The 24,147-nt window shown below is 42.5% G+C and overlaps 3 protein-coding genes across 6 annotated transcripts; all 3 read left to right on the plus strand.

Annotated features, from left to right (window-relative positions):
* Positions 1 to 8,562, plus strand: heg1 (heart development protein with EGF-like domains 1). The gene is made up of 14 exons (XM_028393667.1): positions 1 to 479; positions 3,284 to 4,268; positions 4,390 to 4,877; positions 5,442 to 5,555; positions 5,657 to 5,779; positions 5,867 to 5,970; positions 6,057 to 6,112; positions 6,200 to 6,360; positions 6,526 to 6,660; positions 6,741 to 6,783; positions 6,876 to 6,913; positions 7,012 to 7,099; positions 7,184 to 7,361; positions 7,539 to 8,562. Exons 1-14 carry the CDS (start codon positions 191 to 193, stop codon positions 7,680 to 7,682), a joined length of 2,946 nt encoding a protein of 981 aa, XP_028249468.1. The 5' UTR covers positions 1 to 190; the 3' UTR covers positions 7,683 to 8,562.
* Positions 8,563 to 9,739: 1,177 nt separating this feature from the next.
* LOC114426918 (uncharacterized) lies at positions 9,740 to 12,024 on the plus strand. Its single transcript, XM_028394597.1, has 4 exons — positions 9,740 to 9,758; positions 9,942 to 10,712; positions 11,578 to 11,784; positions 11,861 to 12,024. The coding sequence occupies exons 1-4, from the start codon at positions 9,740 to 9,742 to the stop codon at positions 12,022 to 12,024; spliced, it is 1,161 nt and encodes a 386-aa protein (XP_028250398.1).
* Positions 12,025 to 12,871: 847 nt separating this feature from the next.
* On the plus strand, positions 12,872 to 24,034 carry kansl1l (KAT8 regulatory NSL complex subunit 1-like). 4 transcript variants are annotated; one of them, XM_028393490.1, is made up of 16 exons: positions 12,872 to 13,091; positions 13,594 to 14,593; positions 17,712 to 17,862; positions 18,303 to 18,455; positions 19,015 to 19,109; positions 19,442 to 19,610; positions 20,296 to 20,455; positions 20,724 to 20,855; positions 21,312 to 21,455; positions 21,579 to 21,679; positions 21,798 to 21,910; positions 22,030 to 22,105; positions 22,195 to 22,307; positions 22,574 to 22,694; positions 23,505 to 23,748; positions 23,908 to 24,034. In XM_028393490.1, exons 2-15 carry the CDS (start codon positions 13,641 to 13,643, stop codon positions 23,721 to 23,723), a joined length of 2,700 nt encoding a protein of 899 aa, XP_028249291.1. In that variant the 5' UTR covers positions 12,872 to 13,091; positions 13,594 to 13,640; the 3' UTR covers positions 23,724 to 23,748; positions 23,908 to 24,034. The 4 variants fall into 4 exon arrangements, with proteins under 4 accessions (XP_028249291.1, XP_028249289.1, XP_028249292.1 ...); XM_028393488.1 differs by having other exon boundaries at positions 12,872 to 13,086; XM_028393491.1 differs by having other exon boundaries at positions 12,872 to 13,086; positions 17,715 to 17,862.
* Positions 24,035 to 24,147: the final 113 nt, after the last annotated feature.

Below are 24,147 nucleotides of genomic sequence, written 5' to 3' on the forward strand. Positions count from 1 at the left end.
GAGCTGCGGATCTGCTCCTCAGGCCAGACCTCCTCCTCCTCCTCCTTCTTCTTCTGGATTTATTCATTTCCTACTAAAACTTCACCAGAAGTTGCGCGCTCCTCCCATGGTGTCCCCGGGAGGAGACTCCCCGGCATTCACTCGACTTTACGGAAACTATCGGCGAGCCGTTTGGGGGTCTTGAAAAATCATGGAAACGTGGTTGTTGAATCACGTCCTCGGTTTGTCTCTGTCGGTCCTCCTGTTGGGTCTCCCGGGCCCCCTCGGGGCAGGGACCCCAAACAATAACAGCAGCACGAAGCCTGTGATGGAAGGATTTTATAATTCGGCGGTAACAGATGGACTCGGGAACATGGAAACTAGCGCAACTTCAACTTTATACTCCAGCGAGAGTCCATCCTCATCACAGAGGAACCTCCTGCTCACACACAGCGCTGCTGAAACACACGCTGCTGCTGCTGCTGCTGCTGGGAGCTCCGGTAAGACCAGTGACAGTGAGGCCTGCCAGCAAGACACAAGGTTCACACACAATGGATCTCTGCACAGCCTCACTTAATGTCTCCTTTTACATTGCAGCTCCTTCATTGTAAAGTCAAAGTGATGCCTGTTAAATGGAGCGAATTCTGAATGGAAACTGGCTGAAAACCACAATTATTATTGATTAATGGATAATAACTATCACACTCCCCTCAATCCCAAGTGAATTAGGAGGTTTTTAACATATATAGAGCTAGTGTAAGGATTAACAGGTGCAGTGCTGAGAGACAAATTAGTTTTTCAAACCTGCTTTTTTCTTACACTGCTTCTAATGTAACTTGAGATTAATATACAGTTAAGGTTCAAATAATACGTATCAAGCTGAACCCACTCTCTTTGTATCAGTTTTTTGATAGTGTCTCAAAGTTTATCACATGATACATAATCAGATTTGTTCAGCATCCACCTGCTAGTTTCCTGTTTAACATGAGGTGTTGCTGTTGTAAGCATCTGCTCTTTGTTTCCTTTGTTATTAAGTTGTATAAGTGAGAAAGTGAGAAAGCATGCAGACCTGTTAGTGAGGAGGCTGAACCACATGCTCCCTTTTCACTTTGGATGTAAAAATGGGACTTTATAGCCTCAGTTCCTTGTGTATAATCCTCATTATCATCCTTCATACTCTAAGAAGTAAACTTTTCAAGTTGAGGCCACATGGCCCAAAGGTTTGGGACAACCCCGTCTCACAACATATCTGCAACATAAAGTCATCCGCCACCAGGAAGAAAAAGAGGTTGTGAGGGTGTGTGTGGATATGTTTCAATATCAAGATGCATAATACAATTTTAAGCCCTAAGATACATAAATAATAGTATTAATACATAATATTATTATGACTGTGCTGTTGCTTCTAATACAACCTGACCAAACTGAATTATCAGTGAATACTGGAGGCTGTGATGCTCCATGTGCTGCAGACAGTGCTGACAGTGTGCTGTTGGAACACACCCTACTGGACAAAACATGTCATGACACAATTTCTAAACTACGCTAAGCTCCTTTGTGTCTCGAGAAATGTTTCCCATGTTCACCAAACTATGCTAATACTGATATTTTTATGAAATGCTGATACTCGCCCTTAGTGTCATGCAGCTAATAAATTGTTTGGACTATATAGCAGAATACCTGCATATCTAAAATATCTAATATCTTTTTTTTTATGCAATAATTATAATAATAATAACAATATTTATAAATGTTTATACAAAAAAGATTTGAATATGATATTTTTTCTTTTTCTGATACAATTCTGAGCTTTAATGTTAACGTTCAAGTTCAAAAACTTAATTTAAAGCTGATTAAATATGAAAATTAAATGTTTCTTTCAGTTGCTGGTGATTTCCGTTAAAACCCTTCTAAGTCAAATTGTCTGTTGGCCCTTACAAATTTCAGATGCTCTCACTTTCAGTTCAGCTATAAGGGAGAGCTACAGGTAATTAAGAAGAGGCTGAAGATGATTCACTTTCCAGGCTCACTCAAAATCACCACTACTGTCTGAAACCACCTTGAGACCACATGAGTTTCATTGTCTAACATTTATAAACGATATCAAAACTCAGTGGCAACAAATGCCTTTTTTGGCGTAATATCACCTTATTCAAATGACAACTGTGGTAACAGCTGAGAGATAAACAGCAGACGATCTGGGAGTGTTTATCACTTTCTGCCAACACCACGTTCCAGTCTGAATTTTGTTGCCCAGACAGTATCCAGAGAGAGAAAATGAAGTAATGAGGGAGACACATGCAGAGGAAGTATGTGTGAGAGAGAGAAATAGAGTCTGGTGGCCCACTTCTACCCCTTAGACTCCCATTGGATGGACTGTTCTGTCACTGAAACCTCTTTGCTGGTGGATTTTGGATGCTGGTGCCACTGACGCTCATCTTCACAGAGTGCTGTTGTGCCATTGCTGGAGAGCAGCCAGATGAGAGCTGGTCAGACAGCACAGCAGCAGCGGTTGACAGAAACACAATAAATAAACTTGATGACCATAAGTCTGATTGAGAAGTGGGAACAGGTTACCTTCAAACCAGAATTGGTTGTGGTGATGAAGAGCAAAACAGACCTCAGGGGGAAATATAAGTCACATTCTATGCTTGCTAAAGATATAATGTTACTTACGTGTGAGCACAGGCAGCTGCAAGCTGTAAGATGTATGACTGTGTTAAGTTTACATATTTGTACTTTAACACTGTGACACTTGCCGGAAATCTTTGCTGGGCTTCATCCCACTTTCTCTCTGCTCTGTTGGATCCTGTCTGTCTCCATTGTCAACTGTACAAGGCACAATACCTTCAACATTCATGTCAACACACTCATCTTTTATCCACTGGAGATTTTATATGACTTTACTTTTAAAAAAAAAAAAAAAAAAAAGGATTCTGAACCTGAATGCACGCCCAGGACCATGCTGACACGTTTTCTGCCAGTGCCTTGTGCTCACTCAGCTTTAGGAAGGAAATGGCTGATTCCCAGCAGAGACAGTCACCGCCATTTTTAGGACTTTGAGCCATTGTTAGAGTAGACAAGCTGGCTGCCAGTTGTGCTCTCCACCCAGAATCACTGCCTGTGCTGCAAGCTGCATTTTGACAGCAACTTGTCACTTTGTGGAGTCCAGTGCAGGCATAGACTGGAGAGCACCCCCTGCTGGCCAAAACTTAAAGGGATTCAAATATATAAAGTGAGCTAAGAAACATACTTGCTGTGAACAATGGGTTAATACTTCTTGTGTATTTTTCCTTATCCACAGACACTGAGCAGACACGCATCTTTACAGACACCAGCAGTGGGTCTCTACAGGCTATAAGTCTGTCTACTGAGCCACTTATCTCCACCCCTATAACCACCACAGACACCAGTACCAGCATGAGTGGCATCAGTAGCAGCAGGGACTGGAAAGACTTTACAAACACAGACCAAATGCCAGACACATCCCATCCTGTGTCTTCAGAGGTCTCCATGTTTACAGATGATACCAGCATGCCCCAAGACAGCATGGAAACCACCCTCCGACTTGGGGACGCCACACCTTTGGCATCACAGACAGTCGTCCTCAGCGACAGCACCTACACCACCACCATCAGCCGAGCTGGAGAGAGGGCCCTGCTCTCCGTCACCTCCTCCTCCAGCAACAGCACCTCATTCGCCTTCACAAAAGACTCCAACCAGCCTCCCTCCACCTGGGGTGTTCCTCCTAGGCCTGCAGAGACAGAGGACTATACCCACAGTGCCCCATCTACAAGGACTCATGGAGGGGAAACAACAGACCAGCACATGCCCGACTCTTCAAAAAGGATGTTTTTTGAGACCGGGAGCCCAGCGGGGTCCAGTGGCACTGAAAGTTTAACTGGACAACCTAACACCACCCATCAACATATGTCAGTGTCAGTGGAAACTTCAGACTCAACACCACATCTCAGTGTGACAGAACCCAGCACTGACCAGTCAGAAGTGTCTGTTTTCTCCACACCTCCTTTCACCTCACCTGCAGGAGGTCCTACAAACATCTCAGGGACAGACAAAGGTTTGGGACCTTCTACAGATTCCTCCACCAACCAGGGTGGCACTGAGGGGGTTTCATCCCAGACCAGAGAGGACAGTGTGGGCTTGGGTCTGACTGCAGCGCCCTCTACAGTCAGTAGCAGTACGTCAGAAATGGATGACACTCAGACAAATGTGCCAGTGATGGTTACCGAGGTTTTCCTCACCACCACACCTGTCACCGTTACAGAAAGGTAACATAAAAGGATGAATATAACTTATAACTTAATAACTTAAGCAGTTATTAGCTAATAATAATATGTTATTTGTGTTTGTCAGAGACCTGAGTGACCCGAGTGATTTTCTCTCCAACAGATCACAGATAACAGAGGAAGACACTTTCAAAGCCACCATGTTCACCCCGAACACCATCACCACCCTTCCCCTTCCTGCCATCTCGTCCTCCAGACCGAGCAGCACCGCTAGTTCCTCCACTTCATCACCTCCTACAGAGGCCACCATCCCATACACCGCACCCTCCACTACAGCCACCACCCTGGCATTGCAGACCTCTGCAGCCCGCCCAACTCACCGAGCGTCACCTAGCCAGACCCAGCGGCCCTCAACAGGGATGGCCACCCCAACGACTGTCATCGCCTCACGCACTGAAACAAGTACAGAAGGTCAAAGAATCACCACAGCTCACAGTCAGTACACCACCACAACCTACACCCCCAGCACCCCAACCCGGAGTACAAAGACTGTGAGCACTTCTACTAAACAGACGGAGAGAGGAAGCACAGACCTGGTGGTGCCAACACCAGCCACCGATGTCCGGTCTACCAAAATACCTCCACCACCAAGTGAGTATTTTACACCTGCCACTTATGGGGAGCAATCCTTCACATACAGGTTTCACTGTGTTGTGTTTAGCAGATTATGAGGGAGCAGGCCTGTTTGGGGCAACAGTGGCGCAGTGGGATAGCAGGGTTGTCCAATAACCGGAAGGTTGGTGGTTCGATCCCAACTCCTAGTCACTGTTGTGTGTTCTTGGGCAAGACACTTCACCCTAGCCTGTGGCGCACCTTGCTAGTCATTGTATGACACTGCTTGTGCAGCAGCCGTAACGAATTTCCCTCTGGGGATTAATACAGTATCTAAAATAAAAATAAAATAAAAATAAAAAAAAATAAAATATTGTGCTGCCATGTTACTACGATAACCCAGAATGGATAAACCAAACTAAATCCTACAAACTGCTGCTTTAATAAAACACATTTTAGATCACTAAAATTTTAATAGAAGGTTCTAACTACCTTTAAGCTAAAACGCATGCAATGTAAAATGTGTAAGTCATTGTGACACCACACTGAGATCACACTGTTTCTAGCCTTTTAAGAGCATCCTCTCTCCTCTCTGACCTTCAGGAAACCCCTGCGTGTCGAACCCCTGCATGAACGGAGGGATGTGTGTGAGCTATGAAGGGCATCAGTTCACCTGTCACTGTCAGCAGGCGTGGACAGGACCGACCTGCAGCCAGGGTGAGCTGCTCTTCTCTTCATCCCCACAGTTTGATGTTTAGATAGGATCAAGTTTTTTTTTTTTTTAGTGAAGTAATACCTCCATGCATTCATGTGTTCAGATATGGATGAGTGCGAGCAGGACCCCTGCCCCATCGGCTCCAGATGTGTCAACACGCGAGGCTCCTTCAGCTGTGAATGTCCGCTAGGTTTTGACCTTGAGGATGGACGCACATGCACCAGAGGTAACACCGCTGGCGTCTATCCTAATTATTTTTTTTTATTTCTTAAGTTAACTTTCTTCTCAAAGTTGATTTTTATTCCTTTCATAGCAAAGACATTCCTCGGTACCTTCAGTGTGAACAGACCACCTCACGACCCTGCTTTCTTCAGGAGTGCCACCATGCATGAGATCCAGAGGGAGATCATTCAGCTGGTGAGAGGCCACACACAATACTGCATCCTCTCTGCTCATATCTAAGAAAACATCTTATATATGTGTCTCATCTGTCTGTGCTGCAGCTCAATGTGTCGTTGTCAGTTCTCCGCGGTTACAGTCGATCCACACTGAGTAAAAAGTAAGTTCCTGTCCACACAGGCAGGAGCGTAATATGCCCTCCTGATATCACTCAACACAGCTCTAAACTGACCCCTCCTTCCCACAGAGAAGAGGATGGGATTCGTATCGTAGCTGTCAACATGTTTTCCATCGCCACCGATGTGACGACTTCCGAGGTCTACAACAGCATCCAGATGTCACTCAGCAACTGCAGCTCCTCGTTATCCCACTGCCGGATGGTCCTGCACTACCAGCTCACTTATCATGGTGAGTGTGATAAGAAAACTGTGTTGAGAGTAGAGCCACCAGAGGGCACAATTTATCCATAAATAACTTGTGAACTATGACATACATTAAAACACAGCCCAAACTTTACAGTGTATGGAATAGTTACTGTATAGTGTAATCGATTGTGTGCTCCCTGTGTTTCAGAGGAGAGTCTGTGCGTGGCTCAGAAGACCCAGTGTGACACAGAGCGCTCCGCCTGCACGGACAGCACCGGCACAGCCTACTGCCAGTGCCTTCAAGGATACTACAAGCACAATCCTGATGACCTGTCCTGCTTAGGTCAGCTCCTTTTTATCAACAACTTACATTTACATGCTACAATCGGCTTGTGTAATTACACATTTCTTAACAAATTTCAGAATGCGGGGATGGCTACAAGCTGGAAAATGGCACATGTGTCCAGTAAGACTAATATCTTCTTCTCTTTTTTGTCTGATGTTCAAACACCACTGAAAGATTTCACTCCAATGCAGCTTCTGTTTCTTGCTCTTTAGGTGCATGTTTGGATTTGGAGGATTCAATTGTGGAAATTGTAAGAAGACATAATTATCCAAACTATTATTACCATTTCAGCATGGCGCTTTAAATGTTTGTTTTTAACACTGTATGTTGTTCATGTGTTGTTTGCAGTTTACAAGCTGATTGCAGTTGTGGTGTCACCAGCAGGGGGCGGTCTGCTCCTCGTCCTCATCATTGCTCTTATTGTCACCTGCTGCAAGTAAGTTAGCTCCTTAATTTAACATTTGATAGTATCTGCCTTCAATAGTTTGGTAAAATAAAATTGATGGATTTTGTGTTTCAGGAAAGATAAAAATGACATCAATAAGATCATCTTTAAGAGTGGTGATCTGCAGATGTCCCCCTATGCTGACTTTCCTAAAAATAACCGCATATCCATGGAGTGGGGCAGAGAGACCATAGAGATGCAAGAGAATGGCAGCACCAAAAACCTGCTACAGATGACTGATATTTACTACTCTGTAAGGAAACATGCTCTCACTTCTTTTTTTACTTTACTGCCAGATTTTACCTGTAGTCATAGGTCAGACCAGACTGATAGAGTCTCAGAATTTTTAAGGAATAGTTTGGTCTGTTTTTGGTTGCAGACTAGACACAACTGTTAGTAAACTTGTTTTTTTTCTTCTTCTTTTTCTTAGCCTGCTTTGCGTAACTCAGACCTGGACAGAAATGGCTTGTACCCGTTCACAGGCCTGCCGGGCTCTCGCCACTCCTGCATCTACCCGGCCCAGTGGAACCCCTCCTTCATCAGTGACGATTCACGGAGAAGAGACTACTTCTAAGTGCCCCATCTTGAACACAAACACACACACACATTGACAATTGTAATACATCATCATGTCAGCTGTTTTCATTTTTAAACCTTGTGCATTCAGGGCTGCACACTAAACATGTAAATGTGTGTATGTGTATGTGAGTCTACATATTATGGAGGTACACATTTTTGCAAGTAAAATGTGTCCCTATGTGCCCACTGAAGTGTTTTTGCATGTTTTAGGTCATTTACTTTGACACATGTATACGTCACCTTACTGCTGTGGTGTTGAATGTGTTTGTCCTCCCTGCCAGTGTCAATGATGCTCACGCCGTGTAGGCAGGTGACCGTCACAGTGCAGATTTGTTTAATAAAAAATCCGCGCGTATGTTCCCGCTGTGCTCAGCAGCAATGTGTGTGCAGCCATATCATGCAAAAACACTGACAATGTAGCTCCATAAGTGCTGAAATATGAATGTGTGTGTGTGTGCCACTGCTGTGATGTCAAATTAATCTTCGATAATAGTCTAAGATGAAACGCCACACGCAACAGAAACTGAGGAAATACTTTGTAATCCGATGCTTGTATTTATTCCATGGATATACCTGTTGTTGACATGTAGCACAATGAACATCTCACACTGTCTTTAGATGATAAACCTGTGGCTTTAAGCATGTGTGTCTGTATTTGTGTGTGTATGAATTGTTACTGTTTGTGAGGTGTGTGAGTAATAATTATCTGTATACCAGAAGGATCATAACTGTGTTTGAATGTAAAGATGTATCATAATTAGCTATTTCTTTTAAGGATTATTATTTTTATGTGAGTGTTACCTTTGTTTATGTTTATGTTTTTATTCTGGCGTTTTAGTCAGACGTGCTTATTTAAATAAAAGGTTTGCACAGCATTTCATCTCTCATTCTTGAATTCTTAACCGGTTTAAATCCTAATCTAAAATCATAAATTATAGTCAACAAATTTCTTACCTGAAATAAAAACAAAAACATCCTACACACAATCACACATAATGTATTATCTGTATAATCTGTATTTAGTCATCAAAATTGTTCAATTAGTTATTTAAAGAAGAGGGTGTTGGAGAAATGTTTATAGTGTTTTCAACACTTCTTTGTTGTCATGGAGATGGCGCCATTGTCATTACATGTATAAAATCACAATAACAAACTACACTGAGTGGTACTATTACAGCCTCCTGTTGCCATAACAACAAGTTCTACTTGAGTTAAAGGATTGGAATTGACTTTTCATGTCGTGTCACTCAGATCAAGCATCTTTTAAGCGTCTTTTAAAATCACACATGAGAAAGTGAAATCACTCCCAGTCAGCACACAGAGGAGGGTGAAGTAGGAATAACTCAAATTAAAATTATGCCTATGTGGTGACACATAGCCACTGTCTGTACAACATATGGTTCACCGCTGCATTTGGGTACAGTGCATGCTGGGATAATGATAGGTCTGAGTTAAATAACAATGGTCAAATTCATCAGTGTGCAAATGTTGACCTCCCTGAGCCACCTACATTAAACTAAATGTGAGAGGGGTGTTCAGAAACACAGATTCAGAGACACCTCCCCCTTTTCTTAACTGGAAATTATGGACACCCCACCCTTCTGAATAAGAGGAGAGGCACCACGTGGAACATTTGTGGCACCATCCTCAGGAATGAATGACAAGTGCACGGCTCCACACTTCTGGTGTTAAACTGACCCGTCTTACACTTGTTCTGGGAACATTAGCCCTGCCATCAGCTTCACAGTAAGGATACTGTATGTGTTCTCTCTTTTTAAAGGTTTTATACTGCATCTACATGTCTTTTGGGGTTGTGTACTTTACATCACATTTCTTTTAAAGTGGTGTTTTTACTGTCAGGTGTGGTGCTATGCTGCACTGAGAATTATTCCTATCCTATCTCTTGTGGGAAAGGTTATTTCCATTCTCAATGACAGTTCTGGTCCATTAACACAGGTTTCCTGGTCCCTTAAAAGGCTGCTGTGGGAGAGACCTTAACATGCACACAGAGGCAGAGCTACCTTTTAATTTTCTCCCTTTTGTAAACCGGCAATGGGTCGTCGAGTCGTCGGTATAGGGGAGCAGGCTTTCATCCTAATCAATGGTCCTCTTGTCGCCTTCAGCATTGCTACAAACATTTTTTATGCATGGTGCTTGATGTTCCCGCTGCCCAGCAGGCGAAGACTCAAACAACCACTAAAGACACTACTGAGAATTCTTGTCTGCTCTTCACTTATGTATTGTTTTGCTTTAGTTGTTATGTACTCTGTGTTGAAGGAGCACTCGTCCTTCCAGTTATACATTGCATCATGTGTGATTGCGGTGTATGCACACAACAGCATGTCGTGCTACGTTTGGCTGAACTTCTACTACTACACCCAGATTGTCCCTGCACAGCGAGCGGTTCTGATGTGGATCAAGAGGAACATCAAGTCGTTCATTTACGGGGTGTTGATAACTGATGGGATGCTCTCCTTCTTCAGCTGTGCTGTCTTTGCTGCAGATGCACTTTTTGTAAAGTGGTCATTCAGCAACGGTACCCGGATTTTACTTCGCTCTAAAGAACTGCACTCCTTGAACCTAACTAGTTCTGTCATGATGTACGTGCACATGTTGCTGTGCTTGTGTATTATGATGGTCTCCAGCATATCCACTGCTCACTACCTGAACAGACACATGAGGAACATGATACAGAGCGGCAGCACCTTCTCCACTCCCAGGCTCCGAAGTCAGATGAGAGTTTCCATTACTGGGATCCTGCAAGGAGTGCTCTGCTTCTTGTATGACTCTTTCTACCTCATAGACGCATTCATCTTTATCCTCCCCACCCAGTTTTCCATCAACGCTTATGTCTCCATCACAGTCACCATGGTGTATGTATCAGGCACCTCTCTCAACTTGGGCATTGGTCAGACTATATTCAGGGAGAACGCAGCCGATGCTTGGAAGGCACTCAAAGCAGCGCTGTGTGGCGTTGGCATGGCAACTGATAATGTGAAACTGCACTCCTGTCAGTTGACAGCAGGTGAAACTGTAACTGATATGTCATTGTGATGATTATATGTATAAGGTGTTTCCTTTTGCGTTGTGATTTATATGCATTAATAAAATGCATCATGCAATTATGTCACTCAAACCCTTAAAATGTAGTTATTGCACTGATTGATTGTATTGATTTCTGAATTATTAAGAAATGTCTAATCAAATAAATAAGGTGACACTTTCAATTCGTCAGCCTCCTGCTCAACTTTATGGTGATGGAGGGAAGCGGGGATGAGGCAGGAAGCAGGAAGAAGACGTTTTATTGCATGTTAAATCAAAAGTTCAGACACAATGTCAATATATTTTCTATAAACCTAAGTGCTTGGAAAACTTTTGTCCTATGTGATTTATTACCATGTGCTTTATTTCCATATTCTACTTTGCATGTGATGCAAATATTTCAAAGTTGTTACACTGCAGAGTGTTTCAGTGCTTATTTGCAAGAGCACCACAAGGGAAGGAGATGTCAAAATAGAAATGACAAAAGGGAGATGAGCGGTTTAATGTTTCTCATTATGAAGGGGGTTCTAGTTTTTCTCATGAGCATTATGTTTTACATCTTTTGCATGGTGTGGCCTTTTCGTGGAAAAAGAATCAAGCAGCTTCTGAAGCTTCTCCTGTGGACACTGATTTGCAGCTCAGCTGCCTGGATATCATCAATCTGCTGTTTGTCCACCAATACAGCGTCTTTTTTTTTTTTTTTACTACACTCAGATCTTTCCGTGCTCAGTGAGCACTCGACTAGATTAAGAAGAATGTCAAATCCATCATCTACTGCGTTTGGCTTGTTGAAAAAGTTGCTGGTTTGTTAAATTTGTTTGTCATGATTGCTGACTATTTTTGTGAAGCATTAAATCAGACTTTCACAATGGATAAAGACATGAGTCTCCGTCTGGAGAACTCTTTGAAAACCCATGCAGATGTGGTTACAACAGTGGGTGCTGTCCTGGAGATCTACGTCTGTGTCTGTGTTATGGTCGTGTCCAGTGGTGCTACTGTAGCTAATGGTGGCAAATCGACCGTCGCCCTTCTCCTGTCCATGTTTCAGCAGCCAGGTGAGAGTCAGAGTCAGGTGTTCTGTGCTCTGTGGGTTGTGTACACACTTTTTTTTGTCTCTGCTCATTGAGTCAGTCCTCATCAGTCCCTTTGTATATTTCACTGTCACCAACTTGTACATGTGGGGCACCACATGCAACCTGGGAGCTGGTCATGCTGTGTTCAGGCAGAGAGCAGCACACATCTGGGCCAAAGTGGCTCAGTGGTGCAGCAGGCTGAACAAAGAGTCTGATTCTTAAGCACAGACAGGAAGGATGCAACCAAAACACACACACACAGTGCTGCTCCTGGATATTTTTGGTTCTATAAAAAGAAATTTCTACATTTTATTTATTACCGAATGAGGAAGAAATTGTGGCATCTTTCCTCTGTACTGACCTAAATACTTTTCTCACTACTGTACTGAACATACTGTATACATAAAGAATCATTGTTATGTTTTCCCATTGCCGCTGGCAGAGGTCAAATGAAATAATACGATGCCTTTAAGAACTGTGGGAAACACGGTAGCCTAGTTTAAAAAGACTAATACAAAAAATATACAAATAACATACAATGTGCAGAACCTTGTTATTTAACTATGTAAAGAGAATATAGTAATAATAAATAAACCTATATGACTGAACCTTCTTCTTTCACCACCAATTTCTTTAGAGAATAAAGAGCAGTGATCAAAGCAGTGATGAACGGAAGCACAAAGGAAGCAGAAGTTTCATATACAACAGAGGACCATATGCCAGAAAATCACACGTTCCCACCACAGCAGTGACACTGTCCTACGAACCTGTGCAAATGACAAGTCCACCAAATGTAGGGCTTAATATTTCACTTCTGCTTTATAGTTTTCTAATTGCTGAACATTTATGAAACAAAATATACTAAAATGTACTTTATTTATAGTCTGGTATAACCTTTGCTTACTTAAGAATGTATTGCATTAAGGGATATTTACAAGGGTAAAATATTTTCTTGAGAGTACCGAGTGGTCCGAGCTGCTACACTGACCCTGAACGCACCGGGAGGCTGGTCCAGCCCCCCGTGCTCATCTGTGTTCGCGTCCTCTCGGCAGTTGGGTGCAGTTGGTGAGAAGAGGAAAGAGAGGAGGAGGAGGAGGAGGCTGAAAATCACTTTATAGGCTACAGGATCTGCTGATTTTGTAGGAAAACGGCGTCACCGTTGGAGAAGAAAAGGAAAAACTGTCAGATTGGACTTTTTTTGTGATCGCTCAGAAGGATTAAACGCTGCATTTAGTCGCAAATCTCAACGGAACAAACGATGTTGAACCAACGGGTTACCTCCAGGTGAGGTGAGACACTTGAGACACTTTACGGAGTGTTAGCTGGCTTTAGCAGCCACAGCCCGCTGTTTACCGTGTAACGGTGTACAGACACAAGGCTGTTCTAACTCATGGGAGACCGCGGTTAAGTTTTGTTTGTTGTTGGTTGTTGGTTGTTGTTTTTGGCTGAATATTTGACTCTCTCTCTCTCTCTCTCTCTCTCTCTCTCTCTCTCTCTCTCTCTCACACACACACACACACACACACACACACACACACACACACACACACACTCCCGTGGCGTCTCGTTTAGGGACCATCAATAAATGTCAACAACAACAACTAAACCGATGTTATTTTTTAGCATCAAAATGCTTACAAAATATAATTACATTTGTGACTCTAAGCTAGGCTAGGAAAAAACTATATTATTATTATTATTATTATTATTATTATTATTAATAATAATAATAATAATAATAATAATATGATGATGATGATGATGTATTCTGTGTTTTTCTTTTCCTGTCAGGTCAAATAAGCCGGTGAGTTAGAGCAGCAGTGGTTCCAAATAGGGGTATGGCCCCAGCCTTGACCAAAACCCTGAAAAATGTCCATGGGATCCACTTGTCCTCCCCTCCTGCCTCCGTCCGAATGGATTCCGATGGGAGAACCATGTGCACTGTGGAGCAGGAGCTTCACCTGAGATCGATGGATGAGGATGATCATCAGAAAGAGCCTTTGTCCAGTTCGGGCTCCCTTGTTAACCTCCTGTCCTTTAGCGAAGACCAAAGAGATTCTCACCAGGTGGCCTCTGTCTTCCCAGGTGTACCAGACATGTTTTTATTCCCTGCTCCTGAAAACAATAGCCAAGAGGCTCGTCTGCTGTATGGACAGAGTGCTGCTCCTGAATGTAGACCAGATGGTGGTGATGTGCATCCCTCCTCTTTTATCCTTACCAGTGTTTGTCCCTCATATTCCCAGAGGGGGATTACGCCTGAGAGCTCCACTCCCTTGTTTACAACAGAACCTACAATGACACAGGAGAAAGTATCTGATCTGGCTTCAGTGCAACCTTGCACTGGCACGTTGAACCTTGAGCAGTTAGCATCCAGAGGTGTGTTATTGGAGGCTGTGAAGGAGCAGGTCTCCAGACAGACAGAGCTTCACAGCCAGGCATGGAGGCTGCAGAAGAGACTACAAGCCCTGTTAGGAGAGCACGCTTTGCTCCACTGCAGCCAGCAGCTGGAGGGGCTGAAGAAGCATTGTCAACTTGGAGAGGTATCTCTTTACAGCTTGGACTCTGGATATTGCTGTGAACCACCTCCACTAGCAGGCGATAAACCCAATAACTCCTGGCTAGAGTCGTCCGCAGCGTCGTCTTTGCTTACAGAGGTCGGAGAGTTCAGCCGTTCCAGCCAGGTGGTGCTGAAACAGCTGCAGGAGGCCCTGGACTCTGACGCCACGGCCAGCAGCAGCTCAGACGATGAGCCAGAGGACAACAAGTCAGAGTCGGCCAATGTTTCGCCTAAGTGAGTATCCAGCTTCAAATACACTGTATCTGCATGTATTCTGTGCTAATATGCACAAGAGTGACAGGGACTGAAATTCCAACACTAGAAAGATGCATTCCTGCTTTGAATTGCTGAGGGGAGAACCATTAGAAATCCCCTGAACCACAAATTTAACCCATCATGTTCAGCAGAATTATTTCCCTGTCATTCCCTGGTTTCCTACAGTTCATTTACTACAAACATCTGTTACTCACTGAAAGCATGCTTTAGTTTAGACAAGTGATTAGTCCTTGTACACGCAGGGAGAGACTATTGGAGGGAATGAACTTATTCAATTAGGTTATTTTGACATCTAAACAAGAGAGGCAGTAAATCATTTGTGTCTGAATACCCAAAACTTATTTTAGCACGGCAATAAAAGGTTTGGAAACTCTGCCGTCTGTGTGCACGAGCTCCTGTGATGCATGTTGTTGTTGTTGGCCTTAAGCAGAGTTTACAGTGTGGCTGTTGTAAGGACACATTTTTCCTCCCAGCTGTGGAGGAGAGTGTTGACATTTTTTAACCATGTGATTGTGCACACACACACACTTTTCCTTTTCCATGCTGTAGTGCAGTGCAGTCATAACAGATTGAGCTGACTAGCCAGCGCCCTTTACCCACAGGGTAGGAAATAAACACAGACTTTCCAGCAAGCCAGCAACTTGCCAGCCATTCTGTGCCATCATGCCTCAGCTTGCCCTCTTTCTAGCATAACATACTTTTAATGTGTGCGACACTATGTGAGATTTGGATGCCTGCGGTGCTGCTTACACTTTCCTAATCCACATTTTGTGGATTTAGTCAGAATTTTTGCTTAATATGTTGTCCAAAATAAATAATTTAACGGCAAAAACAGGAACTTTAAGGGCTCAAGTTTGGTGTGGTTAAAGTGCAGTGGCATTTATTTCTTTGCCCCCTTCTTTGTTTGTGTGTCCTTTTTATTACCTGGCCAGCTTTAGTCACCTTGGAAGTGTCAGCTTGTCCTTTGTCTGACTCTGTTCTCCTCCTCCTGTGTGGAACAATGCTCTGTTTATCAATAAACCTCCCCTGGAGTTTTTTTAATGGCAGGATCCTCCTTGAACAGGATACCTCCTCACAGGGGAGGCGATGGATCATTGCTCTCCTTTTTAGAAAATGTGCAAATAGTTTAACATTCTAAGTAAGAACTTATAAAACAGTGACATTGTTTGGACTTTTTTTTTTTTTTTTAAACCAAACGTCCACATTGCTCATTTTCTGTCCTGGCAGGGGTCCTTCACACCGGCTCTTTTATCTGTTTTGGGTTGGTTTAAATATATGCTGTAAAAGTGAAACAGGATTAAGAACACACCCAAAACCCCAAAGCCTCTGCAGATGCCAAGAAACTAAAAGGAGGGAATTTGCTGGAGCTGGGTTCTAACCCACGCAGAGTTTGGCTGTAAAAGCTCAAACCGTACTGCCTGTTTGTGAACTTGGAATTTAAAAGTTCAAACTTAAAAAAAATTCTGTATTTTTGTGAAGATATAACCCAAAACAACATCATCATCTTTTATTTATTTAAGAAAACGATCATAAAAGGGAACAATATATTCTTTGTAGCCATGCTGCCTATTACGTGACTTTTTGGTGTGATCTCTGTTGATAGTCTACTTCTGTGCAGGGGAACAATGGACTTCAATTTCCTCTGTTTGTACACAATCTGTACGTCTGTGGATCTGTGGAGTCCAAACTCTCTAGAGATGATTGTGTAACCTTTTCCGGTGTGTGTGTATGAGGTCTCAGAAATGTCTTTTGATTATGCCATTATAAGCTTCCATATACATTGTGAAGACCAGACTGTGATAGATCCATGTTGTTTGAATAAAGCAGGGCACGCAATGGCATTTTTCCATTGATCAAGTACTTGAATGATAATCAGTCAATGTTTCGGGTCCTGTTTAGATTAGAGAGAATTCTACAGGGTTTGCAAACTTTTCAGCCGCATGGTACTATTATTCTAACTGTAAATGATGGCGTTGCTAACCTCCCTGCTGTATTTATCAAGGTCAGTGTCATCATGATGAATGTCTGTATGTCTGTACGCAGTTTGTCAACATACAGACTAATTGTTCTTCTGTCCTCTTCTCCTGCCTCAGCTGATGCTTGGTAAATATTCCTGGAATTTTCTCATTATATAGCTGGAAGGAGCTGCAGGGCACCCAGGTCCGGTTATTGTATGTGGAAGACAAAAAGCGCCCGCTGCTTCACAAACAAATATTAACTCAGGGTTGAGTGAAAGGGTGTTGAGAAGCTACCATTAACCAATTTGCTCTGCTATGTTTTCATAGTGTGCATAAACCCAGTGTAATTGTATTGTATGCAAGGAAACAACAGTCACTGTTTTTGAGTAAACAGGCTAACAGGGAAATAACTACCTCATAATATCAAAGGGTGTTTTAAAGTACACTGCTTGCTGACTAGCCTAACCTTTCCCTCTCCTCTCCTGCATCAGAGTGTTTGAAGTGAGGGGGAGTCGCTCTCTGTCCTAGCAAAGGTCCAAGAGCAGTACCATAGCAACTATTGCCATGCTGAAGTCAGCCAACCACAAACACACATGCACACACAGCAGATAAATGCTAACTGAACAGGCTAGTGCCATGGAAACATACTATAGACACACACCACACAGACCAACTGTGTTTTATCCTCTTGGCCCAGATAGGCTTGTGTGCTTTAGCAAACCCCCCCCCAACACACACACATGCTGTTAGGATGCTAAACAATTTACATGCTACATGGCGACTTGGCTGTTTAAAATAGGTCACATATTGACAGAGCTACAAATGTTCAAACTGTTTTTCTGTGTTTTTTCTCTTCCTCTGGTAACAAACATATGGATCACATTGTCTTCATACTCTTCAGCTGTTCATTTTTTATGGCCACACTAGACTTTACGACTGTATCAGTGTCGTGAAATATTGCTCCATTCACGACTGAAATCCATGGATTTACAGTAAAATTCTTTTCTAGTGAGGTCAGATCAAGGTCTAAAGCCATTGACAAGATGAATATGTTATATTATTACATGGTTGTATAACCTTCTCTCTGTCATCTGTCACCCTGCCCCTCCTCCTCCCAGCAGCAGCAGCAGCAGCAGGTGTGAGAGGCAGTGGCTGATGGAGAGAGCGGAGCTGAGCAGCAGATGGAGCTGGTTGCAGCTGCGTCTGGCCAAACTGGAAGAGGGAATACAACAACTGGCTGAGGTCCACAAGCACATGCGCTCTAACAAGGTATGAGGTTGTCAACAGTCACCTCAATGAGAAGTAGTTGAGATGACTGACTTGATGACCAACTGATTGACAGGCTTTGGTCAAGTCTTGATATATCATACAATTTTGGATGCATTATGAGTATAATAATGTAGTCTTAATGTATAACTGTAGCTGTCAAAGCCTGAATAAAACAAGGTAAATTTATTGTTAAGTTAATGAAGTATGTTTTATTTGGCCAGGTGTAAGTGTATTATGTTAGTGTAGAGAACTGTGGTCCCTTTTGACTCTAAAAGACCAAACTCAAGGCTTCAAAATGGTATTCCCCAAATCAAAGATATATATACAGTAGCAGGGTTTAGTGCTATCCAAAGTGAATTGTTGAGTATGACTTAGAACTGTCAAATTTCTAATACATCAAAAGTTAATCTCTTTGCATTTCTTTGCATTGCTTGCCTAAGGTTGGTGTGGTGCTCGCAGAGTCCCAGCCTCTGACTGACAGGAAGATTCAGCATAACCTGCTGAGGGATATAGCAGGGTTATCCTGCACAGCCTCAGACGCTGACACTGAACCCTGCAGCCCTACACGCCTTCTGTATAACATAGAGAGACAGGTAGGAGGAAGGGAAGAGTACACACACACAGCTATAATACCGGTAATGAGTTTGAAATCAAGAGGATTAATACTGAATTTTCTACAATGTATTAGGAGATTATCCTTTTCTAACATGTTATCTTTCTTTTCCAGTTGGCTGTGAAAAGCACTGGATACTGCTTATCTGTAATGTAATATCCCAATTTGCGGTTGAAAGGATTAAATTCGGTTCATTGTGCTTACAGTTTGACCTGCATGTTATTATGCAAAATTAAAGGCTGCAAGTGGAATAATGAATTCCAGCTGCTTTGTGAAGTCTACTGGTATGTAATCACCTCAGGGAGAAAGATCTTATTCACTGTTTCGGGTGATTTGTTGAAAGGAGTACAGACCCTCTAAATGCCATTGCAAATGGCCATTAAATGCCATTTAAAAGTCAAACCTAGAAGTGGGTGTTATGTATGCATGCAATTATTCTTTAGCTCTGCAGTGGTCAAAATCACACATATTGCTGTCGCTCTGTTTTTGTTCTGACAGATTGTGTTTCATTGTGTGTTTTGGTTATGTCTTCATTACAGAGTGCCCAGCTTAGCCAGTTTGTCAACAGCCTGATGCCCCCTCTGAGCTTTTCACCGCCCTCTAAACCCCAGAAAGGCAGGAGAACCCTCACAAGGTAGTGGAAACACAGTGTTGGTGTTATTTTGATGTTGATTCTCTGGACTTGTAGTATTTACTTCAAGCTGCTCGGAGGAGCAGTGAAACATCTTCAAGAAAATTCTACAAGTCCAGTTGCCTTGCTTCAACCTTCTGAAGTGTTGGTGTTACTGTCTCATGCTAATCTGTTGTGCACAAGTTGCAGTAGAAGATGCATTTGCATACGCAACTACAACAGACCTAGAGTAATTATCTGGTTTTCCTCATGTCGCTTGGCTTGATAATCTCCTCGTCATCCTTTTATGCTGCCTATCCCTTTGTTTGGCTGTGAATAATAAATATTTTTTTAAGGAAAGGAGAAATTGGTTATATGACTGGGAACTCTAAGAGAGGGATACTGAGGACGGGGAGACCCTTCAAAGCTGATACATCATGTGTGTGTGCTCGCACTCGTCCCCTGGTCTCCTGCCACAAACCCAAACTCTTCGCTGTCAACTTCTGCAACCCTGGCAGTCCAGTGGTAGGTCCTATGTAGTTTCCTTCTTCCCCCAAATTGTCTGTCCAACTATCTGTGTTAATAAAGATAACTTATTGACTTCGACATTGGTTAAAAGCTAATTGAAGTTGGAAGGGGTCTTCCATTTTTCTTACGAAATGATTCACATATTGATGTGAAATGCAGCTTCAGAGCAGTCTGGCTTCAGTGGTGGAATGTCATATGACTAAAATAATCCCCTCAATTAAATAGGAATTAATGTTAAAGCTGGACACTCGCTTTTAATTAAACAAGAATATCTCTTGGGTTTACTCTAATAATGATAGGCATAGTGTTATTTTAAAGCAATGGCCCTGATTTAGCATGTGGTTACCCTAACTACCCTAAGTTAGTTTCACACCAGAATGCTCATTTTACTAATGAGCATTCCTACACTGTACAAATGAATAAAACACTAGAATAACTCAGACATTGACATTGCTTGTCCAATGTCAACAATGCCAACTAGCTGCTAATCTATACGCCTGTGTGTGTGTAAAATAAGCAAGAATGAGCCACCATTTTGTAATATTGCCAGATGACAAAAAACATTTTGTGTTTGCTCCAGAGGAATCAGAAAGATAAAGGATTGGTATGATGTATAGAAACTTCATGTCCTGACTCTGCTCTATTCATTACCTTCTGTTTGTATTTTGTTTTTTTGCTTCAGGATGTGGGATCATCCTTGTCTACCTCCTCCTCCTCTCTCTTGTCATCCTGCTGTTCCCCTTTCTCTTCATGTGATCCTGTAGTCCTGTGCCATGATCCTGACTGCAGCTCTAGTAGCAGCTTCAGGAGCAAACATCACTCCTCTGCATCCTCTACATTTGGTAGGTTAATTATTAATATATAACATGGTGACAATGGTTTAAGGGTTTTTTTTAACATATGCCCTCTTTTTGTAAGCAAAGAATGGTCATTGTTTGTGCCTTGAACCATTAAAAATGTGATGCTCTTGTGGAAATTAAACTTTTCTGTAAGATAACTACAGTAAACAGATGTCAGTTGTTGCCTAAAGACATGCTGAGTAACGGATGGTGCAAACATATTGTCTGTACTATTTTATCATAAGCCTAAAAGTGTGTCATCTCCTCCCAGACACTCCTATGAGCCACCACTTACAGAAAGTAGGGGCCAGAGAAGAATGGTGTCAAAGACCTTTAGTTATCAACTCCCAGCCCTGCCATCGAGGAAGCTACAGGAGATGCAGCTCCACGCCTCTGCACAACGGTAAGATCCTTATTTTTGTCACTGCTGCTCCTGATGACTGTAACTTGCTGTATTGACATCAGAGGTAAGTGATGGGTAAGAGAACAGGAAGGTCATTCTTAACGGACTCAGCTTCACTTGTGATGGGGCTGCAGTAAGTCGCTTTCTGAAGTCAGTTGTACTTTAATTTAATGTAGTTGTCAACAATATAGATGGATATTTCAGCCAATGAGTCACTGATTTTAGTCCTGTTTATCTTAGAAAAGGACGTCACACATCGAGCACTCTGTCGATTTTGTGTCAGGGTGAATGATGGATGAATTTAAGACATTATTGATAGACACCAGGCTTCCATCTATTAATTTGACTGTGTTCCTTTATTAGCTTTGCCCCTTTTTCTTTCCATTCAATGAAGTTTGAACCTGTGATGATATGAAAGTCTTCATGCAGTTTGTGTGTGTCTGTGTGTCACTGTAGGTCACAAATACAAGGAATACACATGGCATCATAAAAACAGAGTTATGGGTCTGTCACCAATCAGGTTGTCAGGCATTGCCCAGAGTCAACACAACAGAGGCAATCAGAGGAAAAGGAGGAGACACATTCACAGACTGACCGAAGGTGTGTGTATGCAAAGTGCACGCAACACTGCATTGCTGGTGTACAATAAGTCAGCATGGAATCAAATGGCAACAAGGGCTCCCAAGAAGAAAGATGTATTTAATGTTAATTAATTCAATGCAGATGAGGAGGATGTCCTGTACCAGCTTTGTGACCCAGAAGAAAGTTCGGATGATGTGCTTGAGGAGACCTACACCTGTGTTTCACGCAAGCAGGCCTCACAGGTAAAAAGGACGGAAGATGATCAGTCTGATGTAGAAGGACACTGAATGTGTGAACATTTCTGAAACATGGGCAAGGTGTCATGCTATTGTTACTTCAACTTGGTAAGTTTTCTTCTAGGGCTTCGTTCGCAAACGCCAGGGAGAGAGTGTGTACAACATCAACAACATTCTCATCCCCATATCGCTTGCTAAAGTGGAAAAGCTGCAGTACAAAGACATAACTACACCCAAGTATGGAACATGATTGCTGTTCCTGGTTTTGTTTCAATTATTTCTGCATAATATAACACTGACAACACTAGGTTTTGCTCTTACTATTTGAGAAATGAATAATGTTACCCGTTTTGCAGTTGGAGGGTTGTTGACACCAAATCCCAGACAGAGACTGAGGCAAAGAATTTGGAGAAGGAGAATGAGGAGAAGCAGGTAATGTCTTATTCCTTTAGACAAAAGCAATTTATTTTCCCTTGTGAATAAACCATAGCCTCCATCCCTCTGTGTGTGTTTGTATGCAGGTGGAGGATCTCAGTGATGAAGTTTTCACTCAGAGGCACTTGGCTTTGGAGCAAAGAGAGAAATTACACTTGCCATACTGGGGAAGGAGAAAATGTGGCAGGCGACCCACAAGGTGGACACGCACATACACACAGCCTCACACATATAGTGTTACTGTCACATGAACTGGCACGAAATGCAAGGTGAACCGAATGCATCAGTGTGTGGTCGGAATTCTTTTGATTAAACCCAGAACTTGCAAAGGCTGAATGTCCAGATTGCTTTTGTTCTACTGTGTGTAAAGGATAGCCTGTGTGAAAGTGGGATGTTGAGAAATGTTCTTATGAGGTGTCATGGGGTATGCTTGTGTGTTTTTTTTTTTTTTTTTTTTTACTCCAGATCTGGCAGCAGGCTGTTAGGCAGTGGGGGCGGGAAATACACATCAGGAGAGGAGAGCTCTGTGGAGTGGAGTCGCACTCAGCTGGATACTGATGAACAGCCCAAGTCAGAGGAGTGGCTGGTAAGATCAAAAGCAGCACAGCTGAAACCTCAAATCCCCAAGACAAACTGAGAATGTTACAGTATGCTGATCCGGGCGACACAGGAGGGAGCTCACACACTGATGCACAGCCATTTTCTGTTGGCTGTGACATTTTCAAGCCATTATGAAGCACTTTTTTGCCCTTTTGTCACCATTGGCTACACTCTACTGTTCATCTGTTAATACAGTAAAATAATCCTGATTTTCTGGTGGGCTGACTAATACGGATCAAAGTGCTGCATCAGAAGATGGTTAAAAAAAGTCCCCACTCACTGACCCCATGATTCAAAAGGAAAGAATGGCACTGTAACAAGTTGATAGATAAATATTCAACCCCAACACTGCTTCTGCCATATTATCTGTTGTTCAGCTGATAAAATGAATCTAAAACAGCAAAATCGAGTTGAGGACCATCCAACAGTCAATTCTCTTCATCGTGTCTGAGCTACAGAGCCTAGACGGCACAGAATGCACAGATACTCACCTCCACTCTTGTGTTATCTGATGCTCTGATTGCAGTGCTCTCCACCACTTTGCTTTGATTGAAGAAGGAATGAATCCCTACTAGACCAGACTTTCCTAATCAACCTTTCCACTGCAACCCCCCCCCCCCACTTCACTGCTTTGCCTTTCTTATGTACTCAAGCACACATACAAATCATGATGAAAAGACAAAGCTAAACAGCCATCTAAACCATGCACAGATATGATTCTGTAGTAAAATGCATTGTCAAACAAGTGTCATACATTACATTATAACATTATGTACCTTTCTTTCTCCTCCTAAAGCCTCAGACACCCTGGGAGCCAAGAGTTTTCCCTTTGGATGAGGATGAGGAAGTCGCTCTGTTCTCTGATAAACTAGAAACAACAGGGTGGCCTGAGTCTGGCTCAGCCTGCTTTTCCACATCAAAGAACTCCACCTGCTATCACTGCCCAGCTCAGGCAGCTTGTGCTACACTGCCCTCTCATGGACAAAGTAAGAGCAGTACACCCACTGGGAGCTAAAGTAGCAGTGCTTCAGTTTTTACATGTAAGTGTGGAATGAAGTCTTCTTCCTGTCCTTTCTGTTTATTGAACAATGTAATTAATTTTACAATCATTAAAAAACATGTTTAAATTGTAATGTATTATTTATTAAATCATCATAATTGTTATAATTTATTAGTTGTATTGTTTATTTTTGTTCTAGATCTCCTCACATCTGGCACCATGAGCGGAGGATGTGTCATGGGAACCTTTATCAGATTTTAATTAGCTAAATTCTTTTAAGCAAAAGTGTGAACAGTACTGTATGTAAAGGAATATATACCAGCAACTCTGTAGTTTCAGGTTTGTATAGTGTCTGTAGATGTTATTTATTTCTACTGTCGTCTTAAAAAGTCAAAATAGGATTTTAGACTTATTTATACAACTTTGTAATTTTATGTTA

This window comes from Parambassis ranga, chromosome 21, assembly GCF_900634625.1.
Source record: "Parambassis ranga chromosome 21, fParRan2.1, whole genome shotgun sequence".
NCBI classification, from domain to species: Eukaryota; Metazoa; Chordata; class Actinopteri; family Ambassidae; genus Parambassis; species Parambassis ranga.

Bases quoted from the DNA above. Each gene is read 5' to 3' on its own strand.
- LOC114426918 (XM_028394597.1), top strand. The intron at 10,713-11,577 runs GTGAAACTGTAA...ATTTTTGTGAAG, and splicing joins CTCCTGTCAGTTGACAGCAG to CATTAAATCAGACTTTCACA. The intron at 11,785-11,860 runs GTGAGAGTCAGA...TCATTGAGTCAG, and splicing joins GTCCATGTTTCAGCAGCCAG to TCCTCATCAGTCCCTTTGTA.
- kansl1l (XM_028393490.1), top strand. From the start codon at position 13,641: ATGGCCCCAGCCTTGACCAAAACCCTGAAAAATGTCCATGGGATCCAC. The intron at 20,856-21,311 runs GTAAGATCCTTA...GTGTCACTGTAG, and splicing joins CTCCACGCCTCTGCACAACG to GTCACAAATACAAGGAATAC. The intron at 21,911-22,029 runs GTATGGAACATG...CCCGTTTTGCAG, and splicing joins AAAGACATAACTACACCCAA to TTGGAGGGTTGTTGACACCA.
- heg1 (XM_028393667.1), top strand. From the start codon at position 191: ATGGAAACGTGGTTGTTGAATCACGTCCTCGGTTTGTCTCTGTCGGTC. The intron at 6,661-6,740 runs GTCAGCTCCTTT...AACAAATTTCAG, and splicing joins TGATGACCTGTCCTGCTTAG to AATGCGGGGATGGCTACAAG. The intron at 6,914-7,011 runs GTAAGAAGACAT...TGTTGTTTGCAG, and splicing joins AGGATTCAATTGTGGAAATT to TTTACAAGCTGATTGCAGTT.